At 48.3% G+C, this 17184-nt stretch overlaps 2 protein-coding genes across 2 annotated transcripts in view; one reads left to right on the top strand and one right to left on the bottom strand.

Annotated features, from left to right (window-relative positions):
* The window catches only part of LOC311369755 (sodium-driven chloride bicarbonate exchanger-like), a gene marked incomplete at both ends in the record, with an annotated part of 40443 nt that extends 39454 nt beyond the window's left edge, over nt 1–989 (bottom strand). The window contains one exon of the mRNA XM_084487963.1: nt 942–989. Within this exon, the coding sequence (XP_084344089.1) occupies nt 942–989 (48 nt within the window). The remainder of the gene's footprint in view (nt 1–941) is intronic.
* A 1470-nt stretch (nt 990–2459) lies between these two features.
* On the top strand, nt 2460–15515 carry LOC311369680 (serine/threonine-protein kinase 24-like). Its single transcript, XM_084487901.1, has 11 exons — nt 2460–3318; nt 6989–7219; nt 8131–8187; nt 8476–8584; nt 9944–10101; nt 10502–10687; nt 11554–11702; nt 13377–13500; nt 14201–14269; nt 14615–14751; nt 15289–15515. Exons 1-11 carry the CDS (start codon nt 3277–3279, stop codon nt 15326–15328), a joined length of 1302 nt encoding a protein of 433 aa, XP_084344027.1. The 5' UTR covers nt 2460–3276; the 3' UTR covers nt 15329–15515.
* The last annotated feature ends 1669 nt before the right edge of the window (nt 15516–17184 follow it).

The raw sequence follows: 17184 nt of genomic DNA, 5'->3' as shown, positions 1-17184 counted from the left end.
GTGGCAGTATGTGATTATCCACTGCGGTCCTGTGAAGACCATCACCCAAGAGTGTGTGTGTGTGTGTGTGTGTGTGTGTGTGTGTGTGTGTGTGTGTGTGTGTGTGTGTGTGTGTGTGTGTGTGTGTGTGAGTGAGTGAGTGAGTGAGTGAGTGAGTGAGTGAGTGAGTGAGTGAGTGGGTGTGTGTGTGTGTGTGTGTGTGTGTGTGTGTGTGTGTGTGTGTGTGTGTGTGTGTGTGTGTGTGTGTGTGTGTGTGTGTGTGTGTGTGAGAGAGAGAGAGAGAGAGAGAGAGAGAGAGAGAGAGAGAGAGAGAGAGAGAGAGAGAGAGAGAGAGAGAGAGAGAGAGAAGAGAGAGAGAGAGAGGGGATATGATTGTTGTATGCTCTACAGTTACAACCAGAACGCTGCAGTAACCGGAACTCAAAGCAACAGGAAGAAAGATGACTTTAATGTAACTATGAACCTTGTCCGTTTAAAGAAAAAGGCAAGAGGCAATGATTCTGGAGTTTCGCGTTTTTGCTCTAATTTGCTCTCATCTTACCGTATAGTCTAATCATGAATAATTACAATGAAATATAAAATGGCAGCGGCATATCTATAAATGCAAACAAGTATATGCTGCAATGGATTACGTTTGTAACTGCAACACGCAAATCTTCTGCAACACGCAAATCTATATCCCGATTTAGAAATAAATCCTTGATGACGATTGACCCAACAAGTAGCCCAAATATAAATGCAGCTCAAATATGGGTCACATAATAACGCACTACATATTTCATGTAATTCAACAAGAGACGTTTTCCATCATATCCAATCGTCCATACACGCATATTGATAACAGTCTGTCAACGTGACCGTGGCCAACATTTTCCTCTTCAAAGGAAAAAAAATGCACATCTATATATTAATATATATAATGGTGGCGCGTCTATTCTCACCGTTGGTAGCAACGGCTCCATTTGAGCGCCTTGGTCCGTTATGTCCATCTTGTCTTCTCCTTGGTGTGTTGTCCTGTTTCACACAAGGTGGGTTCGAGATGTGCCGATATCCTGTGGCTCCTTCCTCCGTCAGACGCACCAAACACCAAAGACGGGATGCTTTCTCCTCACACACACCGGCTGGGGGTTCGCTCAGATGGAAGAAGGCATTGTGTAGTCCTGCCCTACATCATTTACGCATGAGGGGGGGCTGAGAGTGTGGTGGTGGTGGTGGTGGTGGTTGTGGGGGGGGGGGGGGGGGGGGGGCACTGCTTCCCAATTCACGCCGTCATAATCTCGGGACGCGCGTTCTGTTTTGTCGCGACGCGGTCGTGGCGCAAAGTGTGGAGCGGGGGGGGGCTTTGTTGTTACCGTATCGGTGTACACACACACGCGCGCACACACTCAAACACAAACACAGCGTGTGTATGGCAACGTGCGCCTAAGCATTCGTTTGTATCACGGGGTGCGCCTTATTGCGCGGCGTACATACCCGGTACAGTGGTGATCTGCTAATGCGTCGTTGGGATCTAGGCCATTATGCGACGCCGATGTGATTCATTTCGACAATATAAGCCGAGATGAAGGTGGTCAGTGTTTCATTCCGCTTAATTAGGTCTATATGGGGGGGGGGTTCTCATCTTTCGCGTGATCGTGGTCGTTTCCCACATGTATAACCTGGTTATTAACTCGCCATAATACACGCTACAGCCCGGTCACGGTTCTGTCATTAGGGTCAATTTCCATTCCGAATCGATTTTAATTTAGCATGATGAGCCCGCCAATATGTATAGGCCGAGCCGGAGAATACAACAACACGACATAGCTGTAGCGGTACAGCCATGTGGTGAACGCATTGGCGCTTTCGTACTAGCTGGCTCTAATGAGATCTTATCAAATAAAAACGAACAATATTCATTTTCTTTGACAAAGAACATAAATGTGGCACATTCCTTCATTATAGCGGGTTGCGTGTTGATGCTGCCGTGCGTTGCTGCGCGCGCAGGCTCGTCGTCAGCAGCGTCCCTGGTTTTGTGTATCGCGAGACATGAGCGCCCTCTGGTGGTGAAGTTTACACACTACACGTTAAACCCGCTATGGAATAACCGGTCATCATCAGTCAATTCGGTGGGAATATACGCTGTAGCCGCCTCTCATTCGGTTGGTTTATTATTGACATGTCGAAGTCTATTGATGGGGAATTTCTTTCTTTTTTAACCTAAATAGGCGGCTTGTTAAATGCCTAGCATTCTCTTAGATTAATTAAATGGGCCTACTAATTAGGTGTTAGATTTTATTTTTGAACTGCATATATTTCATTTAAGGCTATGTACACGTATTGACTTATACAGCCCATCCTATAACCCTCAGTGCTGAGGGGGGAAACGTATGAGCGTGACTGGGGGCGGGGGGGGGGGGGGGGGGGGGGTGGGGGAGAGTCGGCAAGTGCGGCACGGACATTGTTGATCCGGATCCGGATCCGCCCAGCGCCGACAAGATGGCCGAGAACACCCGAGGAAAGTGAGAAAAGAAAAACAAAATATCCTGCGCGCTCGTCCCGTTTCCCACCAGCGGCGCCCCGGCAGAGCCCGTGACCCCGCGTCGTCCGGCGGACACCCGTTAGCAAACAGCGGGGGGGGTCCCCCTCGCGCTGCGTTCGACGCCCTCCCGCGCGGCTACGCGGACGGATGTGCTCCCGCGCTAGCTCCCCTCCTCGAGCCCGCTGCTGCTGACCGAGCGTCCGTCGGCTCGCCTGCCTTCCCGAGCTAGCTAGCCATGCTAGCCATGCTAGCTAGCCTAGCTGGCTGACAACACCGTTAGCGGGGTAGAGGGTGAGAGAGAGGGGGGGGGAGAGAGACTCTGTGTCTGTGACTGTGTTAGCTGCGAGTTGGGGCTGGAGGAATACGAAGCTATGGCTCTCGTCGCGGGGGGTCCGGACCGCAGCGGAACGAGCCTTTAACGGGGGGGTGGGGTGGGGGTGGGTGGGGGGGGGTTAGTGTCGGTAGTTCACGAAGCAAGCGGGCTAACATTGCGGCACAGGGACCACAGTCCCCCGGCTCTCTCAAACAGGATATTTCCCCAGATTCGTGTCCCAGCCGTTTGCCGAGTCGTTAAGGCGTTGTTGTGATAGAGGAAGTGTCCCCGTTGGTTCTGCAGAAGCTATAAGTGTTGGTTGTTTAGTGTCGGGGGGGGGGGGGGGGGGTTAGCAGTGGGACACAGTGAGCAGACGGGCTGGTTCGTCCCCGCTGGGGCTGTAAACATTCGCCCGAGCCGAAGCGAACACCGAGTCACCGACATGGCACACTCCCCTGTCCAGGGTCACCTGCCCGGGATGCAGGTATGTACATGTGATTCTGTATTTATATTTGTTGAAGTTGTACATGCAATTCAGTGCTTGCTGTCACCATGGATTAAACGGCTGTCGCTGCGACGCACTTCCCACTGTACACACTGCTCACACACACACACACACACACACACACACACACACACACACACACACTGCGATTTTTGTAGTGCTGTGCTACAGTCCAGGGGCCCCTTGAAGGGCCACTGCTGTATTCTACTTTGTATAATATTCTATACGTGTTTTAATTGGGGGAATTGTGTATATGTCTCACACTGCTTCTCTTCAAACAAGGCTTTATTAGCGTGGGAAATATGCATTGACATTTATTTTGGTTTTATTTGTTTTACCAGGGACGGATCACATCATTACAATCTTAACAACAGTGTAAATATAAGTTAGTTTATCAGCTATTAACTTTGCCAAAGTTTAAGATTAAATTATGCCTGTTCTAAATGCACATATGTAAACTAAATGTACAGGCCAATTACTCTTTGCAGCAGTCAGTTCCACTCCAGTGTCTTTGAATGCAGAGAATCACTAGAGAAAATGTATTCATCCAATCAATAGGAGGAAGACGGACCCAGCCACTTGTTAATTTGATGTCTGTGCACTTTTTTAAAACACGCACACAGCATTTAATTTGATAAACAGGATAATTGCTTGTCAAAGTTGCAACACCAATTTACACCACTTGCTACTGGCATAAAATGGTCTCCCGAGATGGAAAATTGCTGCAATCCGGGATTTTTTCTGTTAACTTCAGTGCGTCCCTAAATGTAAAGTAAGTGTACAGTAACGAACGCTGCTGTTTCAGATCGTTCAAAAGACCCATCTAGGAGTGCACGCACGCACCCCAGATTAACGTATTGGCTGGCATAGCCCCTGTGCAGCCTTATGGAGCACAGCTGTTGGTGGGGTTCTCTGCCTCTTAAAAAGGGGATGCATCGACCCTTTCAAAGCTGAAAAGGGCTCATAAAAGGGATGTCGCTTTTTTTTGCCTGCTGCCTTCTGCTTGTGTTTCCACACATGCTGGCGTCTAGGGACTACAGTGATGTCCCCTCACTTCCTGTGGTGTAAGGCCGGGCGCAGGCACTTGGCTGGCAGATAATGGCGTGCTACTGGGGGGGGTGGGGATGCACAGCATCAATATTAACCTTGGAGAAACAAGTCTGTTGACGGCTGTGCGTCTGTTTGAGTGAAATGAATCACCATTCGTCATTCATTGCGCGATATATCTTGCCTGTTTATTATTAACATGCATATTTGTAAACAAGCTGTTGAATGTGTCAAATGAGCCATAGCCCCAGGTTTTTTTCTGTTATTAATTGGTTTTACTTACTCTCAATTACATGTATTTACATATTTTTACATTTGTACGATCAGTATATATCGTTAAAGTACATAAAGTACATTGTGATGTTGCACGTCATGTTTATCATTCTCATTATGCCTTGTATTATAGGAACGTGAACATGAGTAAAGTAATCGTAGTGTCTGTATGACGGTAGGCTGGGCTATATTATGCTCCTGAAAAGTCTATACAACGTCAAACAGGAAACGAGTTCTGGCCAAAACACTACTTCCTATCGCTATTCCTAGTGTCATGCAAGTTAAACTGTATTTTTCTGAGGAAGCGTGTTTTGTGACACACATGATGACAACACTAACTGTTACTAGAGGCAAGACTGCTGTGTGTGCGTCTGCGTGTGTGTGTGCTTGCAGTGTGGGCTACCAACGCTGATAAACATGTTTTGGTTATAATGTGGTTGTGAATGTCTGCTACTGAAATGTGTGACGTTCATCATTCTACCCTGAGTTCAGTGGTGGTATATCGGGATAGCCTGCCGTGAAGCATGAGTCACTGAAAGGCTATATTTTATATTAAGTAACTATTAGAATAAAATACGGCATACGGCATACAGCAACTTTACATGTTTAATAACTCCTTGTGTTTAAGGCAATAACTGGCCACATTTTGTCAGTGGTCAGTGTATTGCCTACTCCATATCTATACACACGTGAACAGTGACAAACTATGGAGATAATTGAAATATTCAATTGTAATTAAAAAGCGGAATGCAAAATTATAGTGACAAATGTTGGTCACATCTGTTGCTGTGCTGTGTGACATGTTTTTAATTACATTGATATGATGCACAATCTTTTGACATTCTCACTTGTGGGGATGTGGATCTCCGCACGCATGCACTCACTCAGGCGCACACACACACACACACACAAAATATCACAAATACACACACATTATAAACGGATATCCACATACTCTCTCTCTCCGTCTTTCTTTCACACTCCCTCATTCACTCGCACAAATAGCAACACACGCCACATACACACACTTGCTCGCTCCCACACAAACACACACACACACCCCCAGAAAGTATATTCATTAATTCAGTAAGGACGGCATCCTGCTGGTGTTTTCCTTCACGCTCAGACGTTTTGTTCTGGTCTAAAACGCTCCTTTCTCTCTCACGGCCTTTCCTTCCTTCCTTCCATTCCTCCCTGCTTCCCTTGTTTCTTCTCTCTCCCCCCCCCCCAGCCCCCCCACCTTACTTCTATCCCCCCCTCCACATTTTCACTCTCCCTTTCTCCATTCTACTTCTCTCTCCATCCTCTCTAAATCCCCTCTCTCTCCCCTTCCTTGTCTACGTCCCTCGCTCCCTTCTCTACTTCCCTCACTTTCTTCTTCACTCTCCCCCACCTCCTCCTCACCCCTGCCGCAATTGATCTCTCCCTGCCTTTCTCCCCTCCCTTTCTTCTTCTCTCACCCCCCCTCCATCAATCTCCTCCCTGTCTCCATGTGCTTTTCCTTCTACTCCTCCCGCCCTCTCTCTGTCCCTTTCCCCCCCCCCTCCATCTCCTCTCTCCACCCGCCGCCTCACACGGCGTTCCTTCTCAAGACCTCTGTGTTCCCCCCCTCGAGGGATGTCGAGGAAGACATCGAGGGAGGTCTTCCTCTGAGTTACTTTTCTAGCCCCTTCGCGGAGGGGCTGTAGGGTAAGGGGGAGGTGTCCTTAAACTAGGGCTGCTAGATTCTGGAAAAAATCATATTCACGATTATTTTTGGTCAATATTGAAATCACGATTGTGCAAACTATTATTGTTGGGTTTGAAAAGATGATGCGTTTATTCAGCATTTCTCTCCAAAAATACTTTTAACTTATACTAACGTTGAAGTTCCCCCTTAAAAATACAGCCAATGTTAAAATTGAAAAGAATGTACAAAAATGCTGTTCTAGGTTTAGGTATAAAAAAATAAAATAATAGTTTCAACTCGATTATATTTGTTTGGAGATTGTTGGACCCAAGACTCGAAATCGTGCTCAAAATTTGATTACTTGCACAGCCCTACCCCACAGTGATGAAGGGTCACACTAAGGCCAAGTCCCATTTCTCTCCCCTTAACAAGAACACTTGCTTTGAGCGCCCTTAGCTGCGAGTCAGCTACCGAGCTGGCTAGCGTTCAAGGGATGATTTTAAGGCACTGACAGTGCTCCCTTAAGAATTGAGACATCTTACCCCTTCGCGGGTAAAAATCTGGGGTTAGGGCTCAAATCTAGGGGAAGGGGGAGAATTTGTGTCAAGCTAACACTAACCCCACTACCCTGGGCTTGACCCCCCCCCCCTCCTCCCACAGAGCAACCGCGCCGACCCCGAGGAGCTGTTCACCAAGCTGGAGCGCATCGGCAAGGGCTCGTTCGGCGAGGTGTTCAAGGGCATCGACCACCGCACGCAGAAGGTGGTGGCCATCAAGACCATCGACCTGGAGGAGGCGGAGGACGAGATCGAGGACATCCAGCAGGAGATCACCGTGCTCAGCCAGTGCGACAGCCCCTTCGTCACCAAGTACTACGGCTCCTACCTCAAGGTGACCCCTCGCCATGCCCCCTTTCACTACCGGGGTTTTGAATGAAGGGATGAATTTGTGTGTGTGTGTACATGTAAGCGCCGCACATGTACATCCATGTCCCACATGTTTGTTTCTGTGTGTGTGTGTGTAGACAAACTGATCATAGATAGATATAATTTACACACACACACACACACACACACACACGTACGTTGAGGGGGGAGGTTGTGATTAAATGCATCACTGTTACTGTTCTATTGATTTCTCCATGTGGGAGTCGTCCTCCAGATGGTCTGCAGTCCATTAAGCTGCAATACGTCCATTTTTAGGGAGTGGGGACCTACCTACCTGTAGCCGTACTCAATTTTCTCCGTGCTATGAAAAAAACAGCCTCCAGGGCTGTCCACGTTTAAAAATACCTCTTTTGATGCTAATCTCAATTAGCGTGTCGTCGGGCTGAGCTGGTGAGGGCTATCTGCTCTGAGAGGAGGCGGTCCTCCTGGCTTATTTTTAAACGCACACGGGTAGAGAAGTGTGAAGGATCTCGGATGTTAAGAGGCTCTGTTTTTAAGGGTGGCGTGAAAAGGACTCTCACAACCGAGTGCTGCACTGAACTCTCCTTCTGGGGCCCACGTCAGCATCCGTCCTGTTCTGCGTCCTCTGCATTCTTTCTCTGCATTCTTATATGATATCATTTGTTGATGTTTTTGGTCCCGTTTTATATTTAAGCCTTTCAGTAACGCCAGGTTTTCCTGTTGTCCTTTCGCAGCGCTTAAACATTCTACACACCACTCCATTATACTATAATTTACAACTGGAGCGGTGCATCTTTTAATCCCGAGTATTAAAACCCGTAATGCCCCCCCGCCTCCCACCTCAGCAGCCACATCCGCCGTCGTTAATCCCCTCCTCCCCTCTCTCTGCTCCAGGACACCAAGTTATGGATCATCATGGAGTACTTGGGTGGTGGCTCTGCGTCAGACCTGGTGAGTGTCTGGGGTCTTCTCTGCACTGACTCCCTCCGGCCCGCACCGCCCCATCTGCACTCCAGGGGGCACCACCTCCCACATGACTCGCTGTCATTACATACTCTGCACCTTACTGCTTTTATATAGATGCTAACTGCCTTTTGTGGTCTATGTCCTTCTACTCTGCACCGTGACAATACAGTTGAATCTTATCTAATCGAATCTATCATGTTCCACTGAGCTGACCCCCTGTGAGATCTGTCTTCTCTTTGTTGATGGCCGTTTCTCCTCTGTCTGTGGCCCCAGTTGGAGCCGGGGGCCCTGGATGAGACCCAGATCGCCACCATCCTGCGGGAGATCCTCAAGGGCCTGGAGTACCTGCACTCGGAGAAGAAGATCCACCGGGACATCAAAGGTACCCGGGGCCCCGCCGCTCACAGGGGATTGGACGGGAGCAATCAGCACCGAGAGGCCTAGCCTGGCATCACCAGACAAATTGCAATTGCCTTAATTAGTCTGTAATCTCTCTGTTCGTTTTTGATTTCAACGTGGGCAAACCAAAATGCCTCAGGGTGCAGCTTTCTTCTCAACAAAAGCTTTAACTGCAGTCGTTTGCTCTTCTTTTAGTGAAATATATCGTCCAGTTTGATTAATACCGTCTCGATAGCGGAATCAACAGACTGTTCTACATCAGTGGCAGCCACCTTTGTTATGTTTTGTTGTCTAAAATGACGCCACGGCGCTCCTCTGCACCGTCATCGTATTTATCCCGCCTCATATTCGTAACGGTCGTGATTGTCTTTCTCGTACCGGGCAGAAATCTTTTTGCATGGGAGGGGGGCCAGACCTTGTCTGCAGAGCAAATTAAACGTTTCATCTGATTCCCAGGATATAAGAGTCGGTGGTTTACAGTGATTTAAGAGCGGCTTAAAACACCACAAAACTGTTACTATAGACAACCTACTTATATTTCACTAAATAAACACAACGCAACATGAAGTGTGGTAATTTATCGGAAAAAAACGACCATCGTTCTTCCGTCATGCAATATAGTTCCTCGGGACAGCAAAACACGGTTGCCAAGCAACCCAGGCTAGCGTAGTCTGAGGTGGGCTACGCATTAATGCTAAATCTTAATATACTTAGTATTTTACGACAGCGGAATCAAGGACATCTGTTTTATGTACCTGGCTTAATGGCTTTGTTCTTTTAAAGAACATGTTAACGTGTACATCCGTAACGCCATGCACACCTGGGCTGGCATACACACGTTGACGTTGAAACGCCACGAATGGCTAAGAAAAGGCTCCCGTAAACTTTGGACCATCGAAGTCATTGGTCCAGGATTTGCGGCCTCCAAATCGGACCGATGACATCCATGATCGTGCTTTCTTTCGGAGAAACTGTTAAAATATTTTTATTATTTTTTATACATGACGCACTTCTCTCTTCCAGTAGAAAAATATCTAAGCTTGTCGGGTGAGTGAGGCAAGAGGACAGTAGAGTTTCATCAACCGCTACTCTCATCGTTGCTGTTTGTTGTGTTTGTTTCACACTACTGCGGATATGGCTTATTATTCATAAGGGATCCAGGACTCGCGCTCGAGGATGCTCTTTTAGATCAGCTTGTAGACGTCGGAGATTGACCCCCTGAACCCTGCAGCAGAGGGTCAATCCACCCTAACCCCCACGCTGTCCCCCCCCCTCTCTCTCCTCTCTCCCCTCCCCCCTCTCCCCCTCTCCCCCCCCCCCCCCCCCCCCCCCCCCCCCCCAGCCGCCAACGTGCTGCTGTCTGAGCAGGGCGAGGTGAAGCTGGCCGACTTCGGCGTGGCCGGCCAGCTCACGGACACGCAGATCAAGAGGAACACCTTCGTGGGCACGCCCTTCTGGATGGCGCCCGAGGTCATCAAGCAGTCGGCGTACGACTCTAAGGTGGGTTGCCGTGGCGATGGCGTTTGTGTTTTTACCTGGTGGTTGTTGTTGTTGTTGTTGTTGGACTGCCGTGGAGCTTATGGTTATGGTGATGTCTTTCAGAGCCAGGTTTGCCATTTGATGTTTGTCCACTTTTGACAGAATATCCTGAAAGGAAGGAATTATGTTTTAAGAAGCAGGTTTCAGAAAAGTAGTAGTAGTAGTAGTAGTAAATAGTTTATATTCTTTTTTTTTTACTACTATCTCATAACCAAGACTCTGCAATATACAGACTTATCTCTGTCACTGCAGTTTTAAGTAAGGTTATTCCCTGTGCCTTTCTGACCAATCGCGGGGTCTTTCCGGTGGTTTCCGGTGTCCATTGATACTCAGAGTGGGCGGGTCCCTGTGTTTCTCTCAGGCCGATATCTGGTCTCTGGGCATCACGGCCATCGAGCTGGCCAAAGGCGAGCCCCCGCACTCGGAGCTCCACCCCATGAAGGTGCTCTTCCTCATCCCAAAGAACAACCCGCCCACTCTGGAGGGCAACTACAGCAAGCCGCTCAAGGAGTTTGTGGAGGCCTGCCTCAACAAGGAGCCCCGATTTGTGAGTACCATCCTACTGCACCCTCCAAACCCAAATTGGGCCATGCTATTGGTCAGGAGCCTCAGGGCCCCGCCTCCCGGCCAGACTTAACAACACCCTGGCTGATGACAGTTTTTATTTTAACTCTCAACGTGTAACATGAGTACTGCTCTGAGCTTCTGTTGACCTGGACATATTTGTAGTTTATGCTGATCAACGGTGATTTCAGTCGTATTATCAATAAAATCGCATCCTACAACTGATGTATTCTACCATTAAAAGATGCTGGCAGGCCGTACCTCTCTTTGTTTACAAGAATCTCACTATCGACAGAAACCAATCCCCTCCCACTCACGCCAGCCACCCAGCCAGCCGAGCTACGCAAGTTGAACTCAGTTTCACAGCCAATAAGGGTGGACACAAGAGTTTTTGGACATTAGGACTTTAAGAAGGATTTTCACTTCACTATTGCCTTTTGCCACTTGGCAGTTGAAATCCTATTTCAACAGTCAAAGGAATAAAACCCATCAGCACTTGGCTCATTGAACTCTCTAAATCAATTTGGTAACAAAAAGAAAATGGCAAGCTAATGATTAATTTTTCACCTAATGATGGCTGCAGTAATCAATGCAAGATGAGCCAAAAATGTATTAATCCTTGGAGGTTGAACTGCATCATAAGTTGGCAGATGCAATGATGATCAATCAAGATCAAATAAAAAACAACAATTTTGGGGTGTCAAGAGACAATCCAAAACAACACAAATGAACCAGATGACGTCAATAACAAAAATAAAAGAAAGTTCGAGAAGCACCGTCCGTCTGAGGTTGTCAGGGCTGCTGGTAGGTCCATCAAACTCAAAAGTTCCTCCTCCCTCCCCTCTCCAGAGGCCCACGGCCAAGGAGCTGCTGAAACACAAGCTGATCGTGCGCCACGCCAAGAAGACCTCGTACCTCACGGAGCTGGTGGACAAGTACAAGAGGTGGAAGGCCGAGCAGTCCCGCACCACCGAGTCCAGCTCCGACGAGTCGGACTCGTAAGTCCGCCCCCCCCCCCCCCCCCCCCCCACGTGACCCAAGGCTGACCGCTGATCAGGAAGCGAGCGGAGAGAGGAACAGGGCTCGGGGCTCATTTCTCAATTTAGATTTTAGTTTATTTTCATTTTCAATTTTATTTGTATAGCCCTTAATCACGGGTACAGTCTCAAAGTCAAGTCACTTTTATTTATATAGCATGTTTAAATACAACAGGAGTTGACCCAAAGCGCTTTACATGGCAAAATGAAGAGCCAAGTAAAATACAGTAAACTAAATAAAAGCAGTAAGAATTCAAACAGAGATTAAAGTAGCAGCAATGGGGAAAGGAGGTGGGTGTTAAAGGTTGTTAAAAGCAATCGAGAAAAGGTAGGTTTTTAAATTAGACTTGAAAATGCCAAGGGTGGTGGAGGACGTAACATGGGGTGGAAGGGGATTCCATAAATTAGGACCAGCAACAGAGAATGCCCGGTCACCTTTTGTTTTAAGACGTGTATGGGGGACAGATAAGGGCTGATTCGAAGACGACCGGGTCGACCTGGTGGTGGAGAGGGGGGGGGGGAGAGCATTTATGCATTTATGTCACATATTTTTGACACCCCCATGACCCTAGCCCCCAAGAAGGCAAGAAAAAACTCCCTTAATTATCAAGGAGGAAATCTTGAAAAGGAACGCAGGGGGGGGGGGGGGGATCCCTCCTTCCAGGGATGATCAGGAGTGCTATGGGTGCAATAATTGACGTACGTACATGCATACATACAGGCAAAAAGTTTTCAAACTGTGATGGGGTGCTGGCCGGTTAACCGTAAGGAGAGCCCAGGAGAGTTTTGATAGTTTAGGAGGTCAACGGAGTCCTACGGCCCATTGCCTCTCACGCTTTGTCAGCTACATCTCCCGACCTCCAGGTATGTTAGTTTGGATGGTTAATGAACAGGCTGCATTTATAATGGCACTTTTCTAACCAGTGGCCTCTCAAAGCGCTTTACAATATTGCCAAACAATCACCCATTCATAAACACATTGACACACCAACAACTGTCAGCCAGCTCGTCGGGAGCAGTTAGGGTTAGGCGTCTTGCTCAGGGACACCTCCACACTAGGAGGAGCCGGGGAGCGAACTAGCAACCTTCCAGCTACCAGTCAACCTCCTGAGCCACATGACATCCCTTGAAATAAGATGAGTTGTTTTGAACCCTTCTTCCGGTAAGAGTTTAAACATGTTGCAGCCTTACGAACGGGCCTTGATTGTTTGTTGATATTGGCCGTGGAAGCCAATACTGCATCAAAAGAACATCCAACTATGATCAGAGGAGTCTGTTGACTGGCCCGTCCGTTTTCTCGACAACCGCTCGTCCGATCGACTTCACACTCGGCGGGCGTGTCTCTGGGGACCCGAGGAGGCGCGGCGCGGCGTGGAGTGTGAAGTTGTTTGGATGAGCGCTTCTGGAGGAAGCTGCAGGCAGAAATACGGAGGGCCCGGCCCTCGGCCACACAAACACGTTCTGACATCTCTGACGGGTTAACATCGTCTGGGTGTTTTCGTTGTTTTTGCGTGGTTTCTGTTGTTGCTCGGACACCACGTATCACCAAGCCGTCCATGCACACTTGGCCTAATCTCTGAATCTAGTAAAATGATAAAACAGCAAACATTATACCCATTTTTACCGTCCAATCAGGGAGCAGGACGGCCAGGCTTCCGGCGGAAAGGACTTTGGCAGTGACGACTGGATCTTCACCATCCGGGAAAAAGACCCCAAGAAACTGCAGAACGGAGAGGGGCAGTCTGGGTCGGCAGATCAGGTAAGACACCCCTCCCGACTCGGTACCGGATGGTTTAGTCCGGGCTCTGGTCCACTCATTGGTGAATGACGGCCCTTTTGGACGCTAGGCCGAGCGACGAGTCAATAACGTTGTCTACAGTCTGTCGGAGAGGTTTTATCTTGGCGTGGGATAAAAAGGTATCGACCTAATCAGGGCTGAGGTCTAGTTTCACTGAATTCACTGGAGTGGAAGTTGTGAACCTCTGAAAGGCCAAGGATGTGTCATGCTCAGCTTCTCCGCAGAGCGACACTGGGAGTCTGGCCTCACATCGCACAACCAATCAACCGTCAGTTCCTCCGGACACAGACCGCCCCATTGGCCGGTTTCCTCTAGCTTGGCACGACTCTGATGACAGTGCCCGTTATGTAAGAAGTAATCCATGATTAGAAAAGGTGGCTGTTCTCCAGAAATGCTCCTTGTCTGGACAATAATAATCGTGACTAAAGAGTAGTGATGTAGCTTCATTTGTCACCGACTTTTATATAAATATAAAAATGTATTTGTGCAAAAGGGTACAATGTGCAAATATAATAACAATAGTATAGTAATAATACAATATGAATAGTATCAGTAAACAGCGTTCAGGTTTATGCTCTGGAACCAATTGACCTAGCAGTGAGCTCATTAAGGCAGCGATTGTAATTGATAACGTTCTTGTCTTATTGTTGTTTTGTCGCAGTCAAAAGACATTCCAAAGAGGCCTTATTCTCAGAGCCTGGCGGCGGTCATCTCACCCGCGCTGGCAGAGGTAAGGAGACCCACACCCTCCATCAGCAGTACTCTCTGCACTTCACCATTGATCACTAAACAATCACCATAAAACATCACCACCAACGCCATAGCTAACATAACAACTCACATGCTCCCAATATGGCGGCAGTCATTTCAACGTACAAGCAATATACCTTTTTGAAATGGGGGTTCAGGCTGGCTTCTGGGGAAGGTACTAAACCTTAATCATTTCATCAGCCCAGGTCACGGTATATGTACGTTGACTTAGGACGGTACGGCTCCACAACTCTCTGGAGTCCTCTCAACACAGCAGAACGCGTACTAGCCCTATTGTTGGTAACCGTTGCCATGGTTTCCCCAGCTGAAGGCCAGGCAGGAGCAGGTGAACGGGAACCCGATGGCTCTGGACGAGCTGAGGGCGGCCATCTTGGTGGCGGAGGAGTCTTACCCGGGCATCTCGGACTCGCTGGTCCATCACATGGTCCACAGGATCCAGAGGTAATATCTCTCCATGTCTCGGTCTGTCTGTCTCTCTCTCTTTGTCTCTGTGTCTCTGTCTCTGTCTGTCTGTCTCTCTCTCTTTGTCTTTGTGTCTCTGTCTGTCTGTCTGTCTCTCTCTCTTTGTCTCTGTATCTCTGTCTGTCTGTCTGTCTGTCTCTCTCTCTTTGTCTCTGTATCTCTGTCTCTGTCTGTCTGTCTCTTGCTCTCTCTCTTTCTCTCTCTGTCTCTCTCTCCCTAGATGAAACATGATTTATATCCTGATTCCCAGAATGTGAAGCAATATTTACGTTTGCTTCTTTACACACATACAAAAGGCATTTGAAATTGAATAACAATTTGAAACTGTGTTGGAATTTTGCAAACTGGACAGATGAGTCGCAGAGATGTCCTGTCGTTTATTGAATTCATGGAATTCCAGGAATGCACCCGGGACACGTATAAAGCCTGATAAAACCAACCGGTGTTCCCCTTGAACCCAGAACATGTTGTCACTCAAAACCTTTTTTCCTCTCTGTCTTTCTTTGTTGGCCGCAGCTTCTCTACAGCCCGGACCTCTTCCTCCTCACCCCCTTAGCGACGGCGCTCTGCCCCGCCCCAACCTCACGCCGCAACCTCCAACCCGCCCGCTCTGTCGCACCCGACCTCCCGCCCCGCCCTCTCCAGCGCGCCCCACCCCCACACCAGGGGGGGGGGGGGGGTCCAGACATTTTTGGACCACCCAAGACCGGGTGACTGCGTCGGCCCTCCCCCTCGGGCCCTGGGGGAGACCGCCGTTCGCCTTCGTCCCTCCGGTCGCCTCCGCCTCCACAGACCCCCCCCCCCCCCCTGAGGACCGACGAAGACGAACTCTGAACAGACACAGACTGAGAAAAGAGAGAGAGAGAGAGAGAGAGAGAGAGAGACAGGGGAGTCTTGTAGTCCCTCGCCCTCCTGTCAACTCCGCCCCCCCTGAATCCTCGCTTATCGGGTCCCCCAACGCGGGAATCTGCTTGAACCCGGGAAAGGAAGAGAAGAAAAAAAAGAACAATAATAAAATGGCATCCGATCGTAACTTTGTTTTTCCGGGGGGGCGCTTCCTGTCCCGTCTGTCCATTTCCTGCAGGCTGAAAAAAAAAAACCCTCTTTGACAGCATGCTCGGTAAACCTGCAGGGGACCCTCTCTTCGACTGCTAGCGTGCGCGCGTGCCACCGTGAGTGCGGGGCGCGTGTGCGGTTACTTCTGCACGCGGGTGCGCGGACGGTTGGTCTTGCGCACACACATTTTGCCCTCGCGTATGACTCCCTGTTTTAAGGCAAATTGCAGCATTCATAATGAAACCTCAGGTAAAGTGCTTTAAGTGAACTTTGACCTCCGAGGCAATGGGGGGGGGGGGCGCTGTGTGTGTGACAAAGAAGTTGTCGTCATCAACGGTGCGGGGAAATGAATCACTGTGTACAAAATGGTTGCGTGCATTTTGTAGATGCTGATAAAGAGAACAAACGGTAGATATTTAACAAGTTAAAAAGTCACTCGGAACGACAAGAACAAAAAATGCCTTGCCTTTTTTCAGACGCAAACCTTTTTGGTTATTGCTTGTTTTTTTTTTTTTGTTTTTTTTCTGTTTTCTGTCGTATCTCATACTTGGTGAGTCATTTTTGAACATGCATAACATTTGTTCACCGACTTGTGTTTTCAACCTCCATAGTCAATCACGGTGGCTTTAATGAATCGTTTAATGGACGTGATACTAAACTGTTTAGGGCGTGGAGACCTTCTCTTTCGTTAATGTAATGTCTCGTAGTCCGAAAGGGGAAGAGACTTCACAGCCAGACGACGACCTAGACGACTTTACGTAGACTGTGTTAACATTTGAAACTGGATCCGGTCCGACCCGAGACACAAGCGTCGTGGGTTCTCGTTTTTATTTACTCGTAATTTATCGTGAACGTTACTTAAATGTTGCACAAATGTTACATTTCATTGTTACTTGCATACATACATGGACGCAAGAAGCATTACACGCAGGGCCACAGCTAAAGTGTTTTTAAATAACGGGCCTCTTACATAGTTTTTTTTTTTTTTCAGTTTGTCCACGCAATCTTTATTCGCCGCGTCAGTGTTTTCAGAAGTTGCAGACACTTTTACGATAAATCGGTATCATCAACGTCATCTCGGTCAAAATTGAAAAAGGACGACGGTAAATCTCCCCAAGATGGAGACGAGTCCCGCATGTCACGGGGCATGGGGGCTTTCTGCTGTCCGACATCGATGCCATGTTACAATCGTCAGTCTCAACATTTGTGTTCCCTCCTCTCCCAACGCCCCCCCCCATGCTAGAAGTGCCATGTCATCCGTTACCTTTTGTTTATTTTCAGTTTTTATGTCTTTTTTTTTTTGTAGTATGATTTGCACCTTTTTTGTTACATTTCAGATCAGTTTTTTGCACTTTG

Source organism: Micromesistius poutassou (assembly GCF_964030765.1).
Source record: "Micromesistius poutassou genome assembly, chromosome: 24".
Classification (NCBI taxonomy): domain Eukaryota; kingdom Metazoa; phylum Chordata; class Actinopteri; order Gadiformes; family Gadidae; genus Micromesistius; species Micromesistius poutassou.
The sequence above is the reverse complement of the archived record's forward strand: the minus strand, read 5'-3'. Positions and strand labels throughout refer to the sequence as shown.